The 17,467-nt window shown below is 38.0% G+C and overlaps 5 protein-coding genes across 6 annotated transcripts; 3 read left to right on the plus strand and 2 right to left on the minus strand.

The window, feature by feature from the left end:
- Window positions 1-962: 962 nt before the first annotated feature.
- On the plus strand, window positions 963-3,711 carry LOC116127485 (low-temperature-induced cysteine proteinase). The gene is made up of 5 exons (XM_031413146.1): window positions 963-1,417; window positions 1,909-2,144; window positions 2,318-2,458; window positions 2,553-2,984; window positions 3,324-3,711. The coding sequence occupies exons 1-5, from the start codon at window positions 1,021-1,023 to the stop codon at window positions 3,417-3,419; spliced, it is 1,302 nt and encodes a 433-aa protein (XP_031269006.1). The 5' UTR covers window positions 963-1,020; the 3' UTR covers window positions 3,420-3,711.
- A 298-nt stretch (window positions 3,712-4,009) lies between these two features.
- Window positions 4,010-5,854, minus strand: LOC116127487 (lon protease 2-like). 2 transcript variants are annotated; one of them, XM_031413148.1, is made up of 2 exons: window positions 4,824-5,854; window positions 4,010-4,592 (listed from the first exon to the last, which is right to left on the minus strand). In XM_031413148.1, exon 1 carries the CDS (start codon window positions 5,676-5,678, stop codon window positions 4,827-4,829), a length of 852 nt encoding a protein of 283 aa, XP_031269008.1. In that variant the 5' UTR covers window positions 5,679-5,854; the 3' UTR covers window positions 4,010-4,592; window positions 4,824-4,826. The 2 variants fall into 2 exon arrangements, with proteins under 2 accessions (XP_031269008.1, XP_031269007.1); XM_031413147.1 differs by having other exon boundaries at window positions 4,011-4,579.
- Window positions 5,855-6,659: 805 nt separating this feature from the next.
- Window positions 6,660-7,257, plus strand: LOC116127565 (thioredoxin H1-like). Its single transcript, XM_031413208.1, has 3 exons — window positions 6,660-6,782; window positions 6,916-7,032; window positions 7,111-7,257. Exons 1-3 carry the CDS (start codon window positions 6,660-6,662, stop codon window positions 7,255-7,257), a joined length of 387 nt encoding a protein of 128 aa, XP_031269068.1.
- Window positions 7,258-10,365: 3,108 nt separating this feature from the next.
- LOC116127491 (thioredoxin H-type-like) lies at window positions 10,366-11,296 on the plus strand. The gene is made up of 3 exons (XM_031413153.1): window positions 10,366-10,543; window positions 10,717-10,839; window positions 10,934-11,296. The coding sequence occupies exons 1-3, from the start codon at window positions 10,457-10,459 to the stop codon at window positions 11,135-11,137; spliced, it is 414 nt and encodes a 137-aa protein (XP_031269013.1). The 5' UTR covers window positions 10,366-10,456; the 3' UTR covers window positions 11,138-11,296.
- Window positions 11,297-11,390: 94 nt separating this feature from the next.
- LOC116127490 (beta-galactosidase 5) lies at window positions 11,391-16,373 on the minus strand. Its single transcript, XM_031413152.1, has 18 exons — window positions 16,031-16,373; window positions 15,853-15,948; window positions 15,637-15,749; window positions 15,372-15,438; window positions 15,157-15,249; window positions 14,803-14,940; window positions 14,611-14,699; window positions 14,411-14,516; window positions 14,228-14,315; window positions 13,967-14,085; window positions 13,674-13,838; window positions 13,346-13,524; window positions 13,064-13,173; window positions 12,815-12,924; window positions 12,513-12,623; window positions 12,300-12,413; window positions 12,010-12,212; window positions 11,391-11,880 (listed from the first exon to the last, which is right to left on the minus strand). The coding sequence occupies exons 1-18, from the start codon at window positions 16,202-16,204 to the stop codon at window positions 11,745-11,747; spliced, it is 2,211 nt and encodes a 736-aa protein (XP_031269012.1). The 5' UTR covers window positions 16,205-16,373; the 3' UTR covers window positions 11,391-11,744.
- Between the last annotated feature and the right edge of the window lie 1,094 nt (window positions 16,374-17,467).

The raw sequence follows: 17,467 nt of genomic DNA on the forward strand, positions 1-17,467 counted from the left end.
AAAATAATACTGGGTGCGTTTGGTTTATTATTTTGGATAGAGTTTTTGGAATAATATTAGGTAGTTGGTTAGGGGAGTATTACGAGGTAAAATTTAAAAATTTATGAAAAAGCCCATAGGTTTGCTAATTTAATTAAACACCCTATTCTGGCCACCACCGCCGGAATCTGGTCGAAAAATTTCGTTACAAAACAGACCGATCAGATCTGTGTCGTAACGCGTCGTTATGGCCTTTTCCAGCCAAATCCATCACTGATCTAGCTGGAAAAGGCCAGATCCACGACCTGCCGTGGCCGTGACTGCCGGAAAAGGCCAAAACGACGGCCAAAGAAATGGCAGTCGTTTTCGGTCAACGATAGCCAAGATTTGGCCGTCGTTACGGCTAGATCTGGCCTTTTTCGACCAGATCCGTGGTGGATTTGGCTAGAAAAAGCCAGATCGATGAACTTCCGGCCATTTCTAGTCGACAGTTAGGCTGTTGTACAGATTCCGGCTACCACCAATGGTGGTTGTCAGAATCTGACAAGTATAGCTCGCAGGGGTATTTTTGCTAAATTTTAAACTTTTTTTTAGGGGGTATTTAATGAAATTAATAACCTTATAGGGTCTAAAAGTAATTAAAAAAATAAGGTAATATTTATAGAATAATGTGTCAGACATTATTTGGAGAATAAGATTGAGGATATGAGTAAAAATAATAAGCTAAAGATGCCCACTAGTGTCTTGAATCTTGATATTGCTCCTCCCTTTCATCAAATTAGCGTGAACTTATTTTTAAAAGTTTTACACTTTTTTTTTTGTTCATAAAGAAGAAAGAAAATTCACATAGAAAGTAAGCCTGTCTGATCTTTTCGAGAAATTAGGAGCTGGGCCGGTTCGTACAGGAACATTCCTAACCCTTCCTCCGAAATCCGAATCCTACTTGTTCGGCTTCCCACATATATATATGGAATCAGTCCAATCAACATCCTACCAATCAAAAACCCCAAATCACCCTTTCCCTCTCTCTAATCCTAACCAATGAACTCTCTTCTTCTCTTTCTTCTTTTGTTGTCCTCCATTTCTCTCCATTCTTGTTCGCACATCACCCACCTCTTCCAAGCTTGGTGTGAGCAACATGGCAAAACCTTCTCATCAGACCAAGAAAAGCAACACAGGCTCAAAGTCTTTCGAGACAACTATGATTTTATTAAACAACACAACGATATGCCTAATTCTTCTTTTACTCTTTCACTTAATGCCTTTGCTGATCTCACTCACCATGAGTTCAAGCTATCTCGTTTAGGCCTCTCTGCTTCTGCCGTTAATTTTGACCGGAGAAATGTTCTAGAATCTGATTCCTTAGATGATATTCCTGCTTCAATAGATTGGAGAAAGAAAGGAGCAGTGACACATGTTGAAGATCAAGGCAGATGTGGTATGTTAATCTTCACTACGGATTCTTGATAATCTTATGAGGTGGAAGCTAACATGTTATCTTGTTTGATTTACTAAACCCCTAACGATCTGATTCTAGTTTCTTTTATCTTTTAATTAATTTTTGTACGAAATCAACTAGAAGATTGAGTAGAGGTATAACCTGCATTGATAAATTTCTAATTATTTATTGTATTATGAGCTGACTTTGTTATCGATTCTGTTTTTAGCTTCTTCTTGCTAAATTGGTACACAAAACGTAAATAAGATTTAAAGATGAGACATAGCTCAAACAGTAGTGTTTTTGAATTTATTGCTCTCATATATTAGGAAGAACGAAGGACAAAAAGATGTTTTGTTGTCCTTTCTTCATTAGTGTCATCAGTTAAGTCCATTCTGGATTTGTGGTCTTGAGTCTAAAGGTTGCTGATTATTCTTTTCCATACACTCGAGAAATAAATCTAATAATCTATTTTTTCTTGTATTGTCTAGGTGCTTGTTGGGCATTTGCAGCAACTGGAGCTGTAGAAGGTATAAATAAGATTGTGACTGGTTCTCTTGTCAGCCTTTCAGAACAAGAGTTGATTGATTGTGATAAAACTTATAATGATGGCTGTGGGGGTGGACTTATGGACTATGCATATCAGTTTATCTTAGATAACCATGGAATTGACACTGAGGATGACTATCCATTTCTAGGCCGGCAAGGGCAATGCAAGAAGCAAAAGGTAACAGTTCAATCTTCTCCCTCACTTCTATCTATCAAAATATTGTTCTCTTTTAGCCTGATTCTCGTCTCCTCTGCTTTTTCTAATCATTACTTGATTATGTTGCATATTTAAAACTTGCCTGTTTCTTCTTTTCCGGTATATTCATGTTCTTCGATTCATTTATATGGCAGTTGAAAAGGCATGCTGTGACAATTGATGGTTACAAAGATGTCCCGCCAAATAAGGAGAAACAGCTACTGCAAGCTGTTGCAGCTCAGCCTGTGAGTGTAGGCATATGTGGTAGTGAGAGAGCATTCCAGTTCTACTCCAAGGTTGGTCCCAATGTTCAATCGTATTGGTATCAGATTTCCGCTAATTTGCTTTCAGTATGATTAATTACAAATGTTTCAACTGCTTCTGTGGTAGGGGATATTCACTGGTCCATGTTCAACTTCTCTGGATCATGCTGTATTAATAGTAGGATATGGCTCAAAAAGTGGAGTGGATTATTGGATTGTAAAGAATTCCTGGGGTACAAATTGGGGAATGAACGGTTATATTCACATGCAACGCAACACTGGCAATTCTCAAGGTCTTTGCGGTATCAACATGCTAGCTTCATACCCGACTAAGACCAGCCCAAATCCACCTCCCCCACCTTCTCCAGGTCCCACTGTGTGTGATCTATTTACTTACTGTTCCCAAGGAGAAACCTGCTGTTGTACGTTGAGATTGCTTGGAATATGCTTTAAGTGGAAATGTTGCGACTTGGATTCTGCTGTGTGTTGTAAGGACCATATTCTATGTTGCCCATCTGATTATCCCGTGTGTGACACGGAGAGGAAGCAATGCTATAAGGTCAGTATAGAATTCTCTTCTTTCCATTAGATATTAAGTTTGATATTCTTTCTAAGTTCAAACGAAGATATACAAAACATTTCAACGAAGAAGATAAACTTAAAAGTAGCATTTTCATAAACTCAGAATTTTGTTTCACTGAACAAAAAGCTCTCAAAGTACAAAGCATAAGTTATGTAGTCCAAAAAGAATTTCAGACGCTTGTCATTTAACTTTGATTCTTACAGAATTAGATTTCTGTATCCAAAGTTTTGTACTTGAAACTTGAAAGTTTATTTTAGTCCGCTTTCCTGTTTGGCTGCTCTAGTCTCATAAACAACACAATATTTATATTTGCAGCGTGCTGGGAATGTCACGGGAACGGCATTTGAGACAAGAGACTCTCCCAGGAAGTTTGGCGGTTGGAACACCTTTATGGACGCATGGTTTTTGTAAAGTCACTTCAACCCTGATTGGTGAATAATTCTATATGGTGTAGTCTGTAGTTTTATGCCTTGTTGAATGCCTGATCAAACATGAGGACTGTAGCTAGCTTAAAATTGATATTTTTTGGTCATAGGTGTGAAATACTGAAATTTTCATGGGATGGTATATTTGTTTCTCTGCAAATGAATGAGCTGAGGACTATCAGTAGATATATAGAATTGCTGTAATGTCATTTTTTCTCCAGAGCATGTAAGGATTCTTTACAAGATATAATGCCCTGTCAATCAGTACGATTGTGAGTAAGTTGTATTTCACAATCCAAGTATCTTTTGACCTACATCTAAAGGTTGCACTCCACTTATTGGACGTAAGCACCAAATCTCCCTCTTTGACATAATATCGAACACATGGGTCACTAGGGAAAATGTTTGATGCACAGTATAATTTGCAGCATTGTCGAAAAGTTTATATTAGCTAATTCAAATTAAGCAATTTTGATAATGTACAGCTTTAGGAAACATGTATTGCCTAGCCTGCAAACAATTGATTTGGACCTCTAAATTGTGCAAAACAAGCAAATTCAACTCAATTGTGTCATGAACCCTGATTAGTTTGCCCCGAATCCTAACCATAGTATCAAAGGATATTATAAGCTAGGACACGCACAAAAACATATAGAGTGGGAACAAGATACACATCCAACAATTACGCATCCGTAGCATAAAAGACAATGCCACCATCAATTAAATTAGTTCATTTAGCCTAAAGTCAAGCTAAGAAAAAGTTTTGCCCAAGGAGCCGCTTCTTGATAACAACCACTGCTGATTTTTTATCAATCCTCTTTACTAAGAATTGGTACTTCATAGCTCAGCCATCATGACAACATTTAGCTCAGTCTCTTAACTAAGGTTGCAAGCTGAATATTGAACTAACAGAGCTCAACTCAAACGAAGAAAAAAGCCCACAATATTTTCATATAGCTCATATATCATTTATACACAAATAGTACTTTCTGCAGTGATCAATTCAAACTTGATAGCTAAACTAATTTCAAATCAAGCTCCTGCTTCGTTGATAAACTAATTGAGCAAAGACGCAACAATGCGGAAAACATCGCTAGTTAACTCAACACTAACATTGACTGTTCTTGATATGCATCTACAATGGACCTGTAGAATCACACTTCAGTTTTAATCAGGCTCAGAGGACAGGCACTATCAAGACTTACACAGTTTCTTAAAAAAGTAACCCATATATCAATTATCAATTGCACGCTAGTTTCAACCAGTCTATAAACATCTAATAACTTAAGCACTAAAATTGGAAATGAAGAAATCAGATTACACATCAAAATTTACAATTTGTCTGTGTATATATAACGCACTAGAGCAGCAAGAGTAAGCATTTAAATACCTATTAACTTGAAGAAGGAAACACATCTTTAACAGCTGAAGCAGCAGTCAAGTAATTAAGAGTGTTCCTTAAAGTTTCCTTCTCTCTCTTGAGCCTGGCCGCTGTATCTTCCAATTCAAGCAACGCTTGTTGCTCTCTGGGCGCACCTTCAAAAGTGCTCCCAACAAAAAACGAAAACGGCGTCGGAAACAGATTCCTCCGCAGATCCACAACCTCTTTTTCAGGCTTACCGTTTAATCGATTGGATAAGCGAATCACATCCTTCATATAACCCTCCACGTCATTGGCCAACGCGTCCAAGTGTTCCTCACCGGATGGTCTGTCCTCCAGCCACGTCACCTCCGCAACAAGATATGGCTTTGTACGGACAATACCCGTAATACGAAATCTTTCCTGACCTTTACAAATGAGAAAGAAGCGATCGTCTACAAGTCGTTCGTGTTTGACGATTTCGCCAACACAACCAACTTCCGTGGTCCCCGAAACGGCGTCAGAGTAGATGACACCAAAGCGGAGGTCGGTTTGGAGGAGAGTATGCATCATAATGCGGTAACGAAACTCGAAGATCTGAAGAGGAAGAATGGCTCCAGGGAAGAGGACAAGTGGAAGCGGGAAAAGCGGGAGCTCAACAACGTCATCAGATTTCGGTGGATTAGTATGGTGCTTTTCGGAGAAAGAAGAAGCTGAGCAACGTAGAAAATTAGGTCTTCTACGGCGGTGAAAAAGAGTTGAAGAAGAATTAGAGAAAAATCTGAAAGATTTAGGGTTTAATGTAGAGTTAGGGTTTAAAGAAGGTTGGTGAGACTGAGGGAAAGATGAAGAAGTAGGACAAGGAATGAGTTGAGGTAGAGCCATTATTACTTGGTGTTTTCAGTTACTCATTTCATTGCCAAATCAAAAGAGAGTACATGTATATGTGATAACAGTACAAGTGAAATTCTGGTAAAACTGATGATTGATTAATTTGGGCTTATTTAGAAATCTAGTGGTTTTTAGGAAGTGGCAGACGGGGGTGAGGATGTGGATAACATGGAAAGAAGGAGAAGAGTGGGGTTTTATTTTTGGATGTGGTATTGCAATTTCGCCACGTGGGTGTTGCGTTATCTGGAGATTATTTTCTACGTTTAATCTTGTTATTGGAGAAGTTTGATGTACGATTGTGGCAGTGGCTATGGTTGGCCAAATCATTTTCAATATGGAAAACCAAAAAATCTCCCATTTTTTTCATCTTCAAGAGCTCCACTTGAAATTTGGACCGAATCAGTTTTCTGGTTGGCGTAAATATAAGAATGCTTTCGTATCATAAAGATAAGTGATTGCAATCAACTATTTATTAGGCAAAATGTGGAGTAGTTGATTTGGGCTACGGCTCGAGGCTCAGAGTCTCAGACTACTCAACATGGAAGGCCCATTACCCAGTAGAGAGCTACCAGAATAAACTGGGCTTTAGGCTATTTAATAGGACAACATGGGCCGTACCAATCCAAGAACTGAAGTTTTAGGTCAATAAAATTCATAGAAAACCAGTCTGATGTTCTACCAACTCTCTACTTCTACAAGTTTCTCATATTGTTTTTTTTTTGTGTAAACCGACGAAGCTGACATGAATTATCGTTTGCGTCAGATTAGGGGTGTAGAAAACTCTGAGGGCCGTTTCGTTTCTTGTGTAGTCATCACATTCTCACCGCCCGTGCATATCTCATAAGCTGACATTTCCCATAATAACAATAATCAACTATTCGGTGTTCCCTGTATATATGTCGAGGTTTGAGACTCGTAATTATATACAAACAAGTCAAAGGATTAAGAAGAAAGGAAACATTAGATTGTGATAAAATGGCACAAGAGGGACAGGTGCAATCTAGAATAATAGAAGAAGAAGAAGAAAAGGTGATCATTTGTCACTCTGTTGAGTCGTTCAACGAGCAGCTCCAGAAGGGAATCCAGTCCAAGAAACTGGTACTTCTCATCACACTAGTACTTCTATTAATTTTTATTTCCTCCCGGTTGTTGTGCCCTTGAAATTTCGTTTGTTAGTTTGGTTTGTTTCTTACAATGGTTATCATCTAACATAGTTATTGTAATCTGACAGATTGTGGTCGAGTTCACGGCTTCATGGTGTCCTCCATGCCGGTTTATTGCCCCAATCGTGAATGAGATGGCAAAGAAGTTGCCTGGTGTTATATTCTTGAAGGTAAACAAGTCTTATACATAAATTGCAACGCTAAGTAATGGTGATTGAAACGGTCCATCACAAGTTTTGGTAATAATGATATTATGAAAATAATTGCAGTCCGTTGCTGAAGACTGGGATGTGAAAGCCATGCAAACCTTTGTGTTACTGAAAGAAAGCAGATTTCTGGAGAGGATTTTGGGCGCTAATAAGATAGAGGAGCTGCAAATGGCAATTGCAAAGCATGCAACTCCTCCTTAATTGGTGCTCAATTTAAATTATGGATGTAATGTTTTTGAATTTCTTGCAGTAGCCTTTTTCTCTTGTTTTAGTTGAAGCGAATTTGGGGTCTCTGTAATACATAATGTTTTCGTTGCAATGTTTACTAATATGTTATGGAAAGCACTGAGAAGAATTAAAAAAATAAAATAAAAAATTAGGCTTGAATTGATGAAGAACGCCTTGCTTTTAAAACAATACTCAATTAATTAGTTGGACATATCCCATAAGGACAAAAATGGTTCAAATTGATGGGTCTGGACATTGGGAAGGATGGTTTGCACATATATTTCTAATTATTTACTTGTATATAGGCGGGCTAGTTGATTTGGTCCATGGGCTATGGGTGAAGGTCCAGATACCGTTCTATATATGTACTTCCAGAAGCTTCTCACTTTTGTTTAAAACGATAAACCAAACCAGGTTCCCACTGCGTACGTGTCATCATTGACATCACAAATGTATTTTCGAACGTATCCATCATATAAATCGCATAATCCATGTGCGCAAATATTTCAACGTTTTATGCTGTTTAACGCGTTCTCATTTCTTAACTAGGCCGAACGACTGCACCTATATAGTTTGTTGTAAAAGCAATTTGATACCCAAAATGTTTGAAAATGACAAATAGCTACTTTCCGTTAGAATCTATTAGTAAATTCCGCATGAAGAACGATAGCATGGTAATTTTTCATTCAACCAAAACAGAGGCCAATTTCCTCTCTTTTCTTCTTTCTTTTTCGTTGCATTATAATAAACGATGCTTCAATGTCTTCGTCTCCGCCACTTACCTTTTAATGAAACTCCAGCTTTGACTTTCTCTTTCTAATCTTCCTTATTTCTCTCTAAAGATTTTGCCTTTCCAAAGTTTTGGAGAGAGAGTAAAGGGTCTTTTGAGTTTTTTTTTTTTTTTTTAAGGAAGGTTGATCACACTTCACGCCCCTTTAACCAACCATGTCTAACTTTGGAGAGAGAGTAAAGGGTCTTTGAGTTTTTTTTTTTTTTAAGGAAGATTGATCACACTTCACGTCCCTTTAACCAACCATGTTTGATTTAATGAAGTATGAAGAAAATATCTTATACAACTCGAACTACACTCACTAAGGACCAAGGTTTTATTCTAATCTTGATCCTCATCAATACCTTTTTTTTTTGGTGGTGGAGGTGAAGCTTTTGGTGGATTAGATGGTGATGATGAAGATGAATTTGATGGTGGAGGAAGACTTGTTGGTGGATTGGCCATTGGTGGTGGTAGAGGTGAACTCCCTGGTGGATTAGATATTGGCGATGGTGGTGGTCGAGAAGAACTAGTTGGTGGATTAGAAACAGGTGGAGATGATGGTGGTGATGTAGGTTGTTGATGCTTGATTTTTGACACCAACTAATCGAAACGTGCGCAACGTTGATTGGTCAAGAGACACACGTGATTATGGATAAAATGTAGAGTAAATGCAATGAGAGCTTTTTAAAGTGGTTCGGATGCTAAGGTAGCAAGTCCTACGTCCACTGATAATTGTATTAGTATTGTGGGTCAGGTCGCAACAGCGGACTGACTTACAAATGATTAGGGAAAAGTAAATACAAAGCTACAAGAGAGAGAGAGAGAGCTAATTCAGAGTGTAAAATGGCCGAATCCCCTTAATGAAGGGGTCTTCTCCTTTTTATAGTGAGATGAGTACAAATAAACATCATTAAATCCATGGGTTGGTGTGAATGTCAGGACTAAATCCGGCTTTATGTCACATTGCCCACCTTCCAAGCTGATTTCATGCGATTTGGAGCAGGGAATGGACACATGAGAGCCCCACGGCATCTTGCAGGCCTGACGTGCACTTACCGTTCTGACGGGAGCATGTCACCCCCCATCACATTCATGACCTATGTCCTTTATAGTCTCGAAAGGCAGAGTTAAAATCTAATTATGTGAAAATCTAATACTGGAGCTGCTTAAATGACAAATTCTCCTTCCTCTAGTATCAAAGCTGCCCATCTGATTGTCTCAATTTCAGCATTTCCGGACCTTCCCTGAACAATTTTTTTGGGGCTAAATTTATAGTTTCAAAGTGACATTCTCTATAGTTTCTGCTTTTACTTTCAATAATGTGTTGTTCTTTATGTTTACAGATAATTCCAAGTTCTCCGATGCAATTTTCAGAGTGAAGCCTCTTCATAGATTGCGAGACCTTGCAGCTCATGTTCATTCAGTTTAAGTGAGACGATGAAAGGGCCATCTTTCATCTCCTATTTCTGCTTTTATATCTTTTATTCATTGTGACGACGTTGTTTTGATTCTGGAAGTCTTACAACACGTGTGTTTCCAGCGTTTGATCATTTGAGATTGAATGGTGGAAGGAACCCCTTACATTTACTAATGCTGTGAATATGTACCTCGAAGTATGTATATATTTACGAACTACTTTTGGTGAATTGTGATGGTAGTTCCAACACACAAAGTAATTCAATGGTTTAGTAGGTGAAATGGATTATTGAAGAGGAGAGGGAGAAGGTGTAGATGTCAATAGGGGTGGAGATGTATTTTGAGGAGGTGGTGGTGAGACAAGTGGCTGTGCAGGAGGTGATGGAGTAGAGAAGTGGAGGGGTCAAGTGGATTTGCATTGGGATCAGAAGGTGAGGAGGTTGTAGGAGGTGGAGAAGATGGTTGTGATGATGGGGGTCGACTGGTGTTAGATGGTGGTGGACGGAGGGTGGTGGAGGTGGCATAGTAGTGGGGGATGAATTTGGAGGAGGCACGACAGTAAAGAAAAATATTTGAAGAAAAGAGAGGAAATTGGTCTCTTTTTTGACTGAATGCAAAATTATCATATTGTCCTTCTTTAAACGGAATTCACTAACAGAGTCTAACGAAAAGTTACTGTTTGTCATTTTCAAACCTTTTGGGTATCCAGTTGTCTTTGTGACAAACTATGGGGGGCGTGCAGATCGGCCTTCTTAACTATGAAAGAGATCAGAGATGCGTTCGCACAGATGCGTCACCTATCACGTATGACGTATCCGTTATTACTAAGAAATGGGCGAATCCGTAATAGTAGGTAAATAAATATTCGGTCTCTTTTGCTGCTAGACCTATAAATAAGGTTCGAAGGGTCGTATTATCATTCATCGCTAAAATATCAAATTCGTCTGTGGATAATAACAACAACAGCAACAACAACAAAATTAGATGGCGGAAGAGGGACAGGTTGTCGGCTGCCACACAGTTGAGTCATGGAAGGAGCAGCTTCAGAAGGGAATCGACACCAAGAAACTGGTAATGATAGTATACGGTTCTTGTTAGGTTTAGGTTTAATTTGATTCTTCGAAATAATTTTTTATGGGTTTTGGCTTTTCAGTTGTGTGAAATTTATGAGTGGGTCTTGAATTTTCGTTTGTTAGGTTGCTTTTTCTCTTACGATTGTTTAATCTTTCATCTCTGGTTTACAGATTGTGGTGGACTTTATGGCTTCATGGTGTCCGCCATGTCGGTTTATTGCCCCAATTTTGGCTGATTTGGCAAAGAAGATGCCTCATGTCATTTTCTTGAAGGTTGATGTTGATGAATTGAAGGTAAACATACTTAAATCAATCCATCAAATGCTAAATTATGTGAATGGAATCTTTGATCGGATAGTTGATTAATGATGATGTTACAAAATTGCAGTCTGTTGCTGAAGAATGGGATGTGGAAGCCATGCCAACCTTTGTGCTGATGAAAGAAGGGAAAATTTTGGACAGAATTTTGGGAGCGAAGAAAGATGAGTTGCAACTGGCAATCACAAAGCATGCTACTACTGAACCTCCTGCTCCAACAGCTGAAACTGCTGCTCCAACTGCTGAATCTGCTGCTACAACTGCTAATGCTTGATTGTTGGGGGTTCATGAACGGAATAATGATAGTTTGATGTAGTTTCAAGTGTCATGTCTTTGTTTGTGGTTAGTTTTATCTACTCTTTTATCTTTGTATGATTGGATGTGTGGAATGTTCAGCTATGTAAGAGTTAATAATCTTAGTCCCATTGTCCTTTGTCCTTGTGAAGTTGTTTCAATGAGATGCTTACAAACTGCAAAAAATTAGATCTTATGTCGACACTTTAACCTTGCAACTTTGAGAACAATCATAAACGCAACCATAAATATAGCTTCCATTCAGTGGAAAAAACCTGTTGTCTTTACACAATAATCACTAGATATTACCCTCATCAAAGGGTTAGAACTTAGAACATGTCTTCTTCTACTCGTAAACAATTCTAATATCGTAGAACACTTATTATTTGTAGCTGAAGCTTACCACCAGATTCAGTATTATAGATTTGCATCATAACATCACCGTGTATAGACCTTACCAATGGCGTAGCACCTGCTTGCTTGAACATCACCATCACCACCTTTCAGAAATATATTATCGATGAAGAACTTTATAAACAAGATGAGCGCCTAAATCTACTATTGAAGAATCTTCTTCCTCTGTCGTTCTACTCTTCATCCTCTTTTTGACCGTTTTTGTACTGTCTTTTCACAAGAGATATTTTTGATGCATCTCCACCAAGTTCTTCAAAAACTACCAACAAATTTTTTGTTGGCTTCAGAAAGGACCTTGGAACATGATACCTGCAAAATCCAAACTTCAGTTGATTTAAAAGTGACACAAATATGATAATTCAAGGTCATTTTATTGTCTTCTTAGTTATATTATAGATTATCAGATCCAAAAGATTTCAATGCATTATAGGGCAATACCATCGTTGGGTCGGTCGGCCACATCCACGCAGGCACTTATTAGGGCGGTATGTCCCAGCATAACTACAAGTATTGCAGTCACCCTTTGCATAAGCCATCCAATATCTTCCTATACTCTCCCCGTTAATCCACACTTGACCCTTTCCCATACTTTGCATGTCCAAAGCCAGTGGCTCATTTCCTGCAGGTGCATCAAAATATGCCTGCGAATTCCAGGCTGACATTTAGCTTCTAAAGATCAAAGCTAGTTTTGTTGCCACTGTATTAATTACTTTCAAACCTCCTTTTACCTTGTACCATGTCAAAGGTTGCTGGCCTTGAGTAGATAGTGACACTCGAGTCCATTCAACAGATGAGACTTCATTTGGTGATACTAGATTCATTGCCTCCCCTTTTAAGCCAACCTGTTTATGTAAAAATCCATAAGATAAACTTCTGGCTCGGACAGGACAAGGCAAGAACATATTGAAACAAATCTAAAACTCATATGCATATTTTTTGACCTGGTATGACCATTTCTGCCACGTTAAGTCTCTATTTCCTTTGTCTAGACCCTGTAGCATAACTGGACCCAGGATTCCTGTTTCCCACTTTTCGTAATGGAACCCGACATTCTACAATCACTCCACAAAAGTTGTATTCAGTTACTAAATAATTTGATAGGCTTATGCCACAGTGATGTATACATTTAATGATTCAGTTCCTGCTCATGCTAATTGACTATAAGGAATGGGCAAACAAGTTGCTCTTCCCACAATTAGTTTAGCTGTCACACTCGCATTCAAGTAGATGGTCAGGAACCAACCGGTAATCCAACAGCCATGCTGAGGAGTGCAATCTTATTTGCTCCAGCACGTAGGTTAACTGGCCCTGTAAATGTGAACTTTCTGCTCTCCCTAGTCCCAAAGGCTGAGCCTGTAGTAAAGTAGTATTATTAAATCTACGAGCTTTTTTGCCACAACAGATATCAAGATTTAGTAGTTGTCTAGTTGACCAACTAGCAAAACATACTTGAACTTGACAGCTCCTGGAAGAAAGAGTCCAACAACAATACCTGAAAATTGTCCATTGATGAAAACATGAACAGCGTGACCAGCTGATTCTATAGTAAGAGTGGGCTTTTGTCCTCCTCGCAGAAATGATTCTGACGAACCAATGTCAAGACTGGGATGAAATGCAAACCAGAAAAGTTAAAATTAATAGCAAGAAACATGCACTAGAGATGCGTTTGCATCCAGCAGCTTTTTAGAGTAAACTGAGTTTATTTTGTTGGCATCAAGTTGCTTTTGGAAATCAGGAATAGGTGTTCAAAGAAATTATAATGCACCAGGCTCACCTCGTCATATACCACAGGTAGTCACTAGTATCTCTAGTGACATTTACCTGCTCCAAGAGTCCAGCAGTTGTCATTGTTGATCTTTGACCCAGAGAAGAAACATCTTCATCATAAGTCTCCCATGAAAGCAACTTAGAGTCGGCTGGCAACATTTGCATATGTACACTTTGAACTCCAACCTAGAGAGCACAAGACAACCATATCAATGACTTGGTTAGATAATTATGAAAAAGAAAAAGAAAAAGAAAAGAAAAGCATCAGAAAATATGCTCTTGAACTGCAAGTTGGATGTATATTTAAAATGATTAGCCACTAAGAATTTACTTACTGTTGCAGTGTTAAATACAACATTCTTGCAATCAGGAAGGATGCTTATGGACCAAGGGGGCAAATCATAATGCCTGCCATTAAATATCACCTTGGCAGCAGAGCTTGCATGGTAATTCGAGAGAAAAGCTGTACATCTCCCCTTCCCTGGAGAGAATACATAAGCCTGGAAGATGACCATAATTGAATTAAGCATTGGCACTCGGAAGAATGGTCTTGAAAGTTATGACATAACTTGTCTTACTACCAAAAACTAAAATAATTATTCAAGCAAGAAAAGGCTGACTGGCTGACCTGGTGATAGGTTCCCAGTGAAGTCACAGTTGGATCTGAAGAAACTAAAGCATGTTCACATAGCTTAATAGCCTTGTGAAGCTCCTTGAGATGACCATATTTAGGTTGCCTGATCAAACCTGTACATGTGCAGAATAGTGGTTAGTTGCAAATTCCTGGCTCACAAGCCTAAATTGCGAATTTCACAAAAACATCCTCAATATCAGAAGATGTCAATCACAAAAGAAATGAGTTTTTTTTTTTTTTTTTTTTTTTTCTCACCATATTCATCAAGTGGAGCATCATAATCATAACTGGTGGTAATGAAAGGGCCTCCAGCAGTGCGCCCAAAGTTAGTTCCTCCATGATACTGTCATAAGCCATTGCCATACACAATGAGGTAACTTTTAATGCTAACACAAAAGTGCCGGTTTAAACAAGAGCTAATGAGGCAAGGTAACCAACCATGTAGTAGTTAAAATACGAACCACCCTTTTGTATAAAACGGGCAACTGCAAATGCCAAATCTTTAACTGGTCGTCGGTGAACAGGGCCACCAAACTCTGTAAACCTTTATGATATAAGAAAAAAGCTAAAAGGGATCAGAACACTGAATTTGAGGTCACCTAGGCAAATTTAAAAGTATAAGATAAGCAAATATTTACCAGCCACTCCAGGCCTCAGTCCACATTGTAGGCTTGTAAGGTTTGTTGGGAGAGAAAGAATCGCAGTAAAAACCATTACATGCATTTATCTATTGCCAAGATTTGCAGAGTAAACTCAGAATTCCCATTTAAGAAAAGTTGAATCTTAAGTAAATATCAGCCAACTGAGAGAGACTCGGTAAAAAAGCTAACCACAGGGTCTGGAGCATCATCTTCCTTGCACATCACCCATGGGACTCCTGTATCTAATGCAACGGCCATTTTTGCGGCCCAATTTATGTATGCATGACCAGCAGCTCCCTTACTTTCTGGTCCATACTCATTCTCAATCTACATAAACGAAATTAAAACAAGAAATTAAATATACTGTCAATTAGTTTAATAGTTCATAGTCTATACCAGAGTCATCTGACGACAAGTGCATAATCCTTGTTTTTTATCTTCTCTTTTTAAGAAACAAACACTACAGCTAAACAATGCTAAAGTATACCATACATAATAATAAAAACCTAAATTCTATAAGTGCAAAAAACCATGAATCCATACCTGAGAGAGGATAATGGGACCTCCTTGTGATGCAAATAACTTCTCAGTTTTCATCATCTGTACAATTTTCTGGGTAAACCCTTCCATTGCCATCTTAAAACAAGAAAATGAATACAATGTCAAACTATAATCCAAACAGCTTTACTACTTTCTCTGATTTTTTTTTTTTTGGGTTAATTATTTCACAGAGGAAATGAAAGTGAAAAAGAAATAACCTTGAAAGGCCCATTATCAGTTCTAAAGCTGATACCAGGAACATACTTCAACCAAACGGGAAACCCTCTGTACCAAACAGAGAGTGAACCAGTCAAACAAAACACTCAAACTAACAAAAGACAAAAAGAAACAAAGATATACTCCTTAGTAAAAAACAGAGCTACAAAATTACCATACTATGAACCAAAAAAAGAAAAAGAAAAAACAAACAGATCCAGGCAATAAATGTTGAAAAAAAAAAAAAAAGATTTGTGGTGTAGGTACCCGAAATTCCACTCAGCACAGACATAAGGTCCAATGCGGAGATGAGCATATAGCCCTGCTTTCTGAATAGTCTTAATGAACCGTACCAGGTCGTTTCTTCCTTCGAAATTATACTAAAAATATCCAGAAGAGTATAAAAAAAAAAAAAAAAAAAAATTAGAGAAATTTAAAGTGTAAAAATGAGAAACGTAGGAAAGTAAGGATCCAGATGATTACATTGCCCGGAGAAGGCTCATGCACATTCCAGAAAACATACGTGTCAATAACATCTAACCCTCCATCTTTAGCCTTCTGTATAAGATCTTCCCACATCTACACCCAAACACAGCAAAAAAAGCATTTAAAACAAAGAAAACAAAAACAAATAAGAGAAAAATGGACAAATATTATGTACTTCAGGTGTGCTTCTCGGATAGTGAATAGAACCGGAGATGAGGATTCTCCTCTGGCCATTGATGATAATGGCCTTCTTATCATAGGTCACGATGCACTGGATCACTTCACTGCCAACTAACATTACCATCAAAAGCCCGATCAATAACAGCTTGGAAACCGAGTTAGTTTCCATCTCTCTTTTTCCTCAGACAATTTGGATGAAAAATTTCAAAGAGTTAAGAGATACTAATGGCTGATTGAAATGCAGGTGATCTGCTACTCTGCAACAAGCATTGGTTTTGGATTTTGCTGCTATACACAACTGCAAGCCACAGAGACTCTCAAAAGCTTACAATTTATATATAAACTGTTGTGGTGAGGGTCAAGCATTAACCTCATATCCTTCTTCAATTATTAAAGTTTCTTAAATAAAAAGTTAAAAGTAGTAATTTAATTTCACTTACTCAAATGATTGAGATATTTTGTTTTTATCCTTCTGAAATTTGAATTTGAATCCAAGATATTACCATTTACTCTTCCTGTATCAGTACAAAGCCAAAGTAAAATCAAGGAGTAAACCGTAATTTGAGATTTATTTTACCCGGGCTTTTGTTTGTTTTTGAATTTTTATTTTTCTGAACACGGGCAGACAGGCTGAGCCAGCTGTAACTATGTGGTATTACATCTTAAAGACATGTCCTGATCACGAAACTAGTATTTATGTTGTTGGGTAACACAAAAGTAGTGGTTATCATTTGATAAAAACAACTATAATTTTATTTATTTATTTATCCCTATAATAACAAGGCAATTTAGCTTTATAAAGTTAGTCAAAACTGACAATTGTAATTGTGGAGCACAAAAACATAATTGCTCCATTTAAATGCCCCGCCAAATATATAATCTTTCATGCTTTAGTACCGACGCTAGATGGTCCTCACTAATTCGACCCCACTAAGATTAAAACTTTGCCTTGTTCATACGGTCAAATGTGCAAATCCTTACCCTTGGATTGATTTTTTATTCCAACTCAATGATGAGATGACAGACAAAATGTTATCTTCTTTACATGTTTTCCTTGGTCTTATGTGATGTGTCCACGTGTCTTTTCCTGAAGCTCTGGCATAACATAAGCCTTTCATAGATATATCTTGTAGATTTATCGTGTAAGAAAACAAACATGACCTTAAGTCTTGGTCACCGATGGGATGATGAGAAGGTAAAGGCACCAAACCTCCGAGCTCACGTGTAAATATTCTTCTTCTGTCCTGCCTTTAATAATATTTCATGAAGGAAACAATAATAAAGGTTGACAAAACAAAAGACCCGAACCCTGAAGTAGCGGGTCCTCGCACTGGCTCGAATTTAGCGACAGAACTGAAGTCCACTACTTGTAGAGCAAACTTCGGATCCATTGTTATTTAAGTAAATTATTCAACTCACTGAATGTGGGTAG

The sequence above is a fragment of the Pistacia vera genome, unplaced genomic scaffold, assembly GCF_008641045.1.
Source record: "Pistacia vera cultivar Batoury unplaced genomic scaffold, PisVer_v2 Contig192, whole genome shotgun sequence".
NCBI classification, from domain to species: Eukaryota; Viridiplantae; Streptophyta; class Magnoliopsida; order Sapindales; family Anacardiaceae; genus Pistacia; species Pistacia vera.

Coding starts and splice junctions, on each gene's coding strand:
- LOC116127485 (XM_031413146.1), top strand. CDS start 1,021: ATGAACTCTCTTCTTCTCTTTCTTCTTTTGTTGTCCTCCATTTCTCTC. Junction 1,418..1,908: donor TGAAGATCAAGGCAGATGTG/GTATGTTAATCT, acceptor TGTATTGTCTAG/GTGCTTGTTGGGCATTTGCA. Junction 2,145..2,317: donor GGCAATGCAAGAAGCAAAAG/GTAACAGTTCAA, acceptor TTTATATGGCAG/TTGAAAAGGCATGCTGTGAC.
- LOC116127487 (XM_031413148.1), bottom strand. CDS start 5,678: ATGGCTCTACCTCAACTCATTCCTTGTCCTACTTCTTCATCTTTCCCT.
- LOC116127565 (XM_031413208.1), top strand. CDS start 6,660: ATGGCACAAGAGGGACAGGTGCAATCTAGAATAATAGAAGAAGAAGAA. Junction 6,783..6,915: donor GAATCCAGTCCAAGAAACTG/GTACTTCTCATC, acceptor GTAATCTGACAG/ATTGTGGTCGAGTTCACGGC. Junction 7,033..7,110: donor TGAAGGTAAACAAGTCTTAT/ACATAAATTGCA, acceptor TTATGAAAATAA/TTGCAGTCCGTTGCTGAAGA.
- LOC116127491 (XM_031413153.1), top strand. CDS start 10,457: ATGGCGGAAGAGGGACAGGTTGTCGGCTGCCACACAGTTGAGTCATGG. Junction 10,544..10,716: donor GAATCGACACCAAGAAACTG/GTAATGATAGTA, acceptor TCTGGTTTACAG/ATTGTGGTGGACTTTATGGC. Junction 10,840..10,933: donor TTGATGTTGATGAATTGAAG/GTAAACATACTT, acceptor ACAAAATTGCAG/TCTGTTGCTGAAGAATGGGA.
- LOC116127490 (XM_031413152.1), bottom strand. CDS start 16,204: ATGGAAACTAACTCGGTTTCCAAGCTGTTATTGATCGGGCTTTTGATG. Junction 15,250..15,371: donor CTGATAATGGGCCTTTCAAG/GTTATTTCTTTT, acceptor TCTTGTTTTAAG/ATGGCAATGGAAGGGTTTAC. Junction 14,316..14,410: donor CGTATTTTAACTACTACATG/GTTGGTTACCTT, acceptor GGCTTATGACAG/TATCATGGAGGAACTAACTT.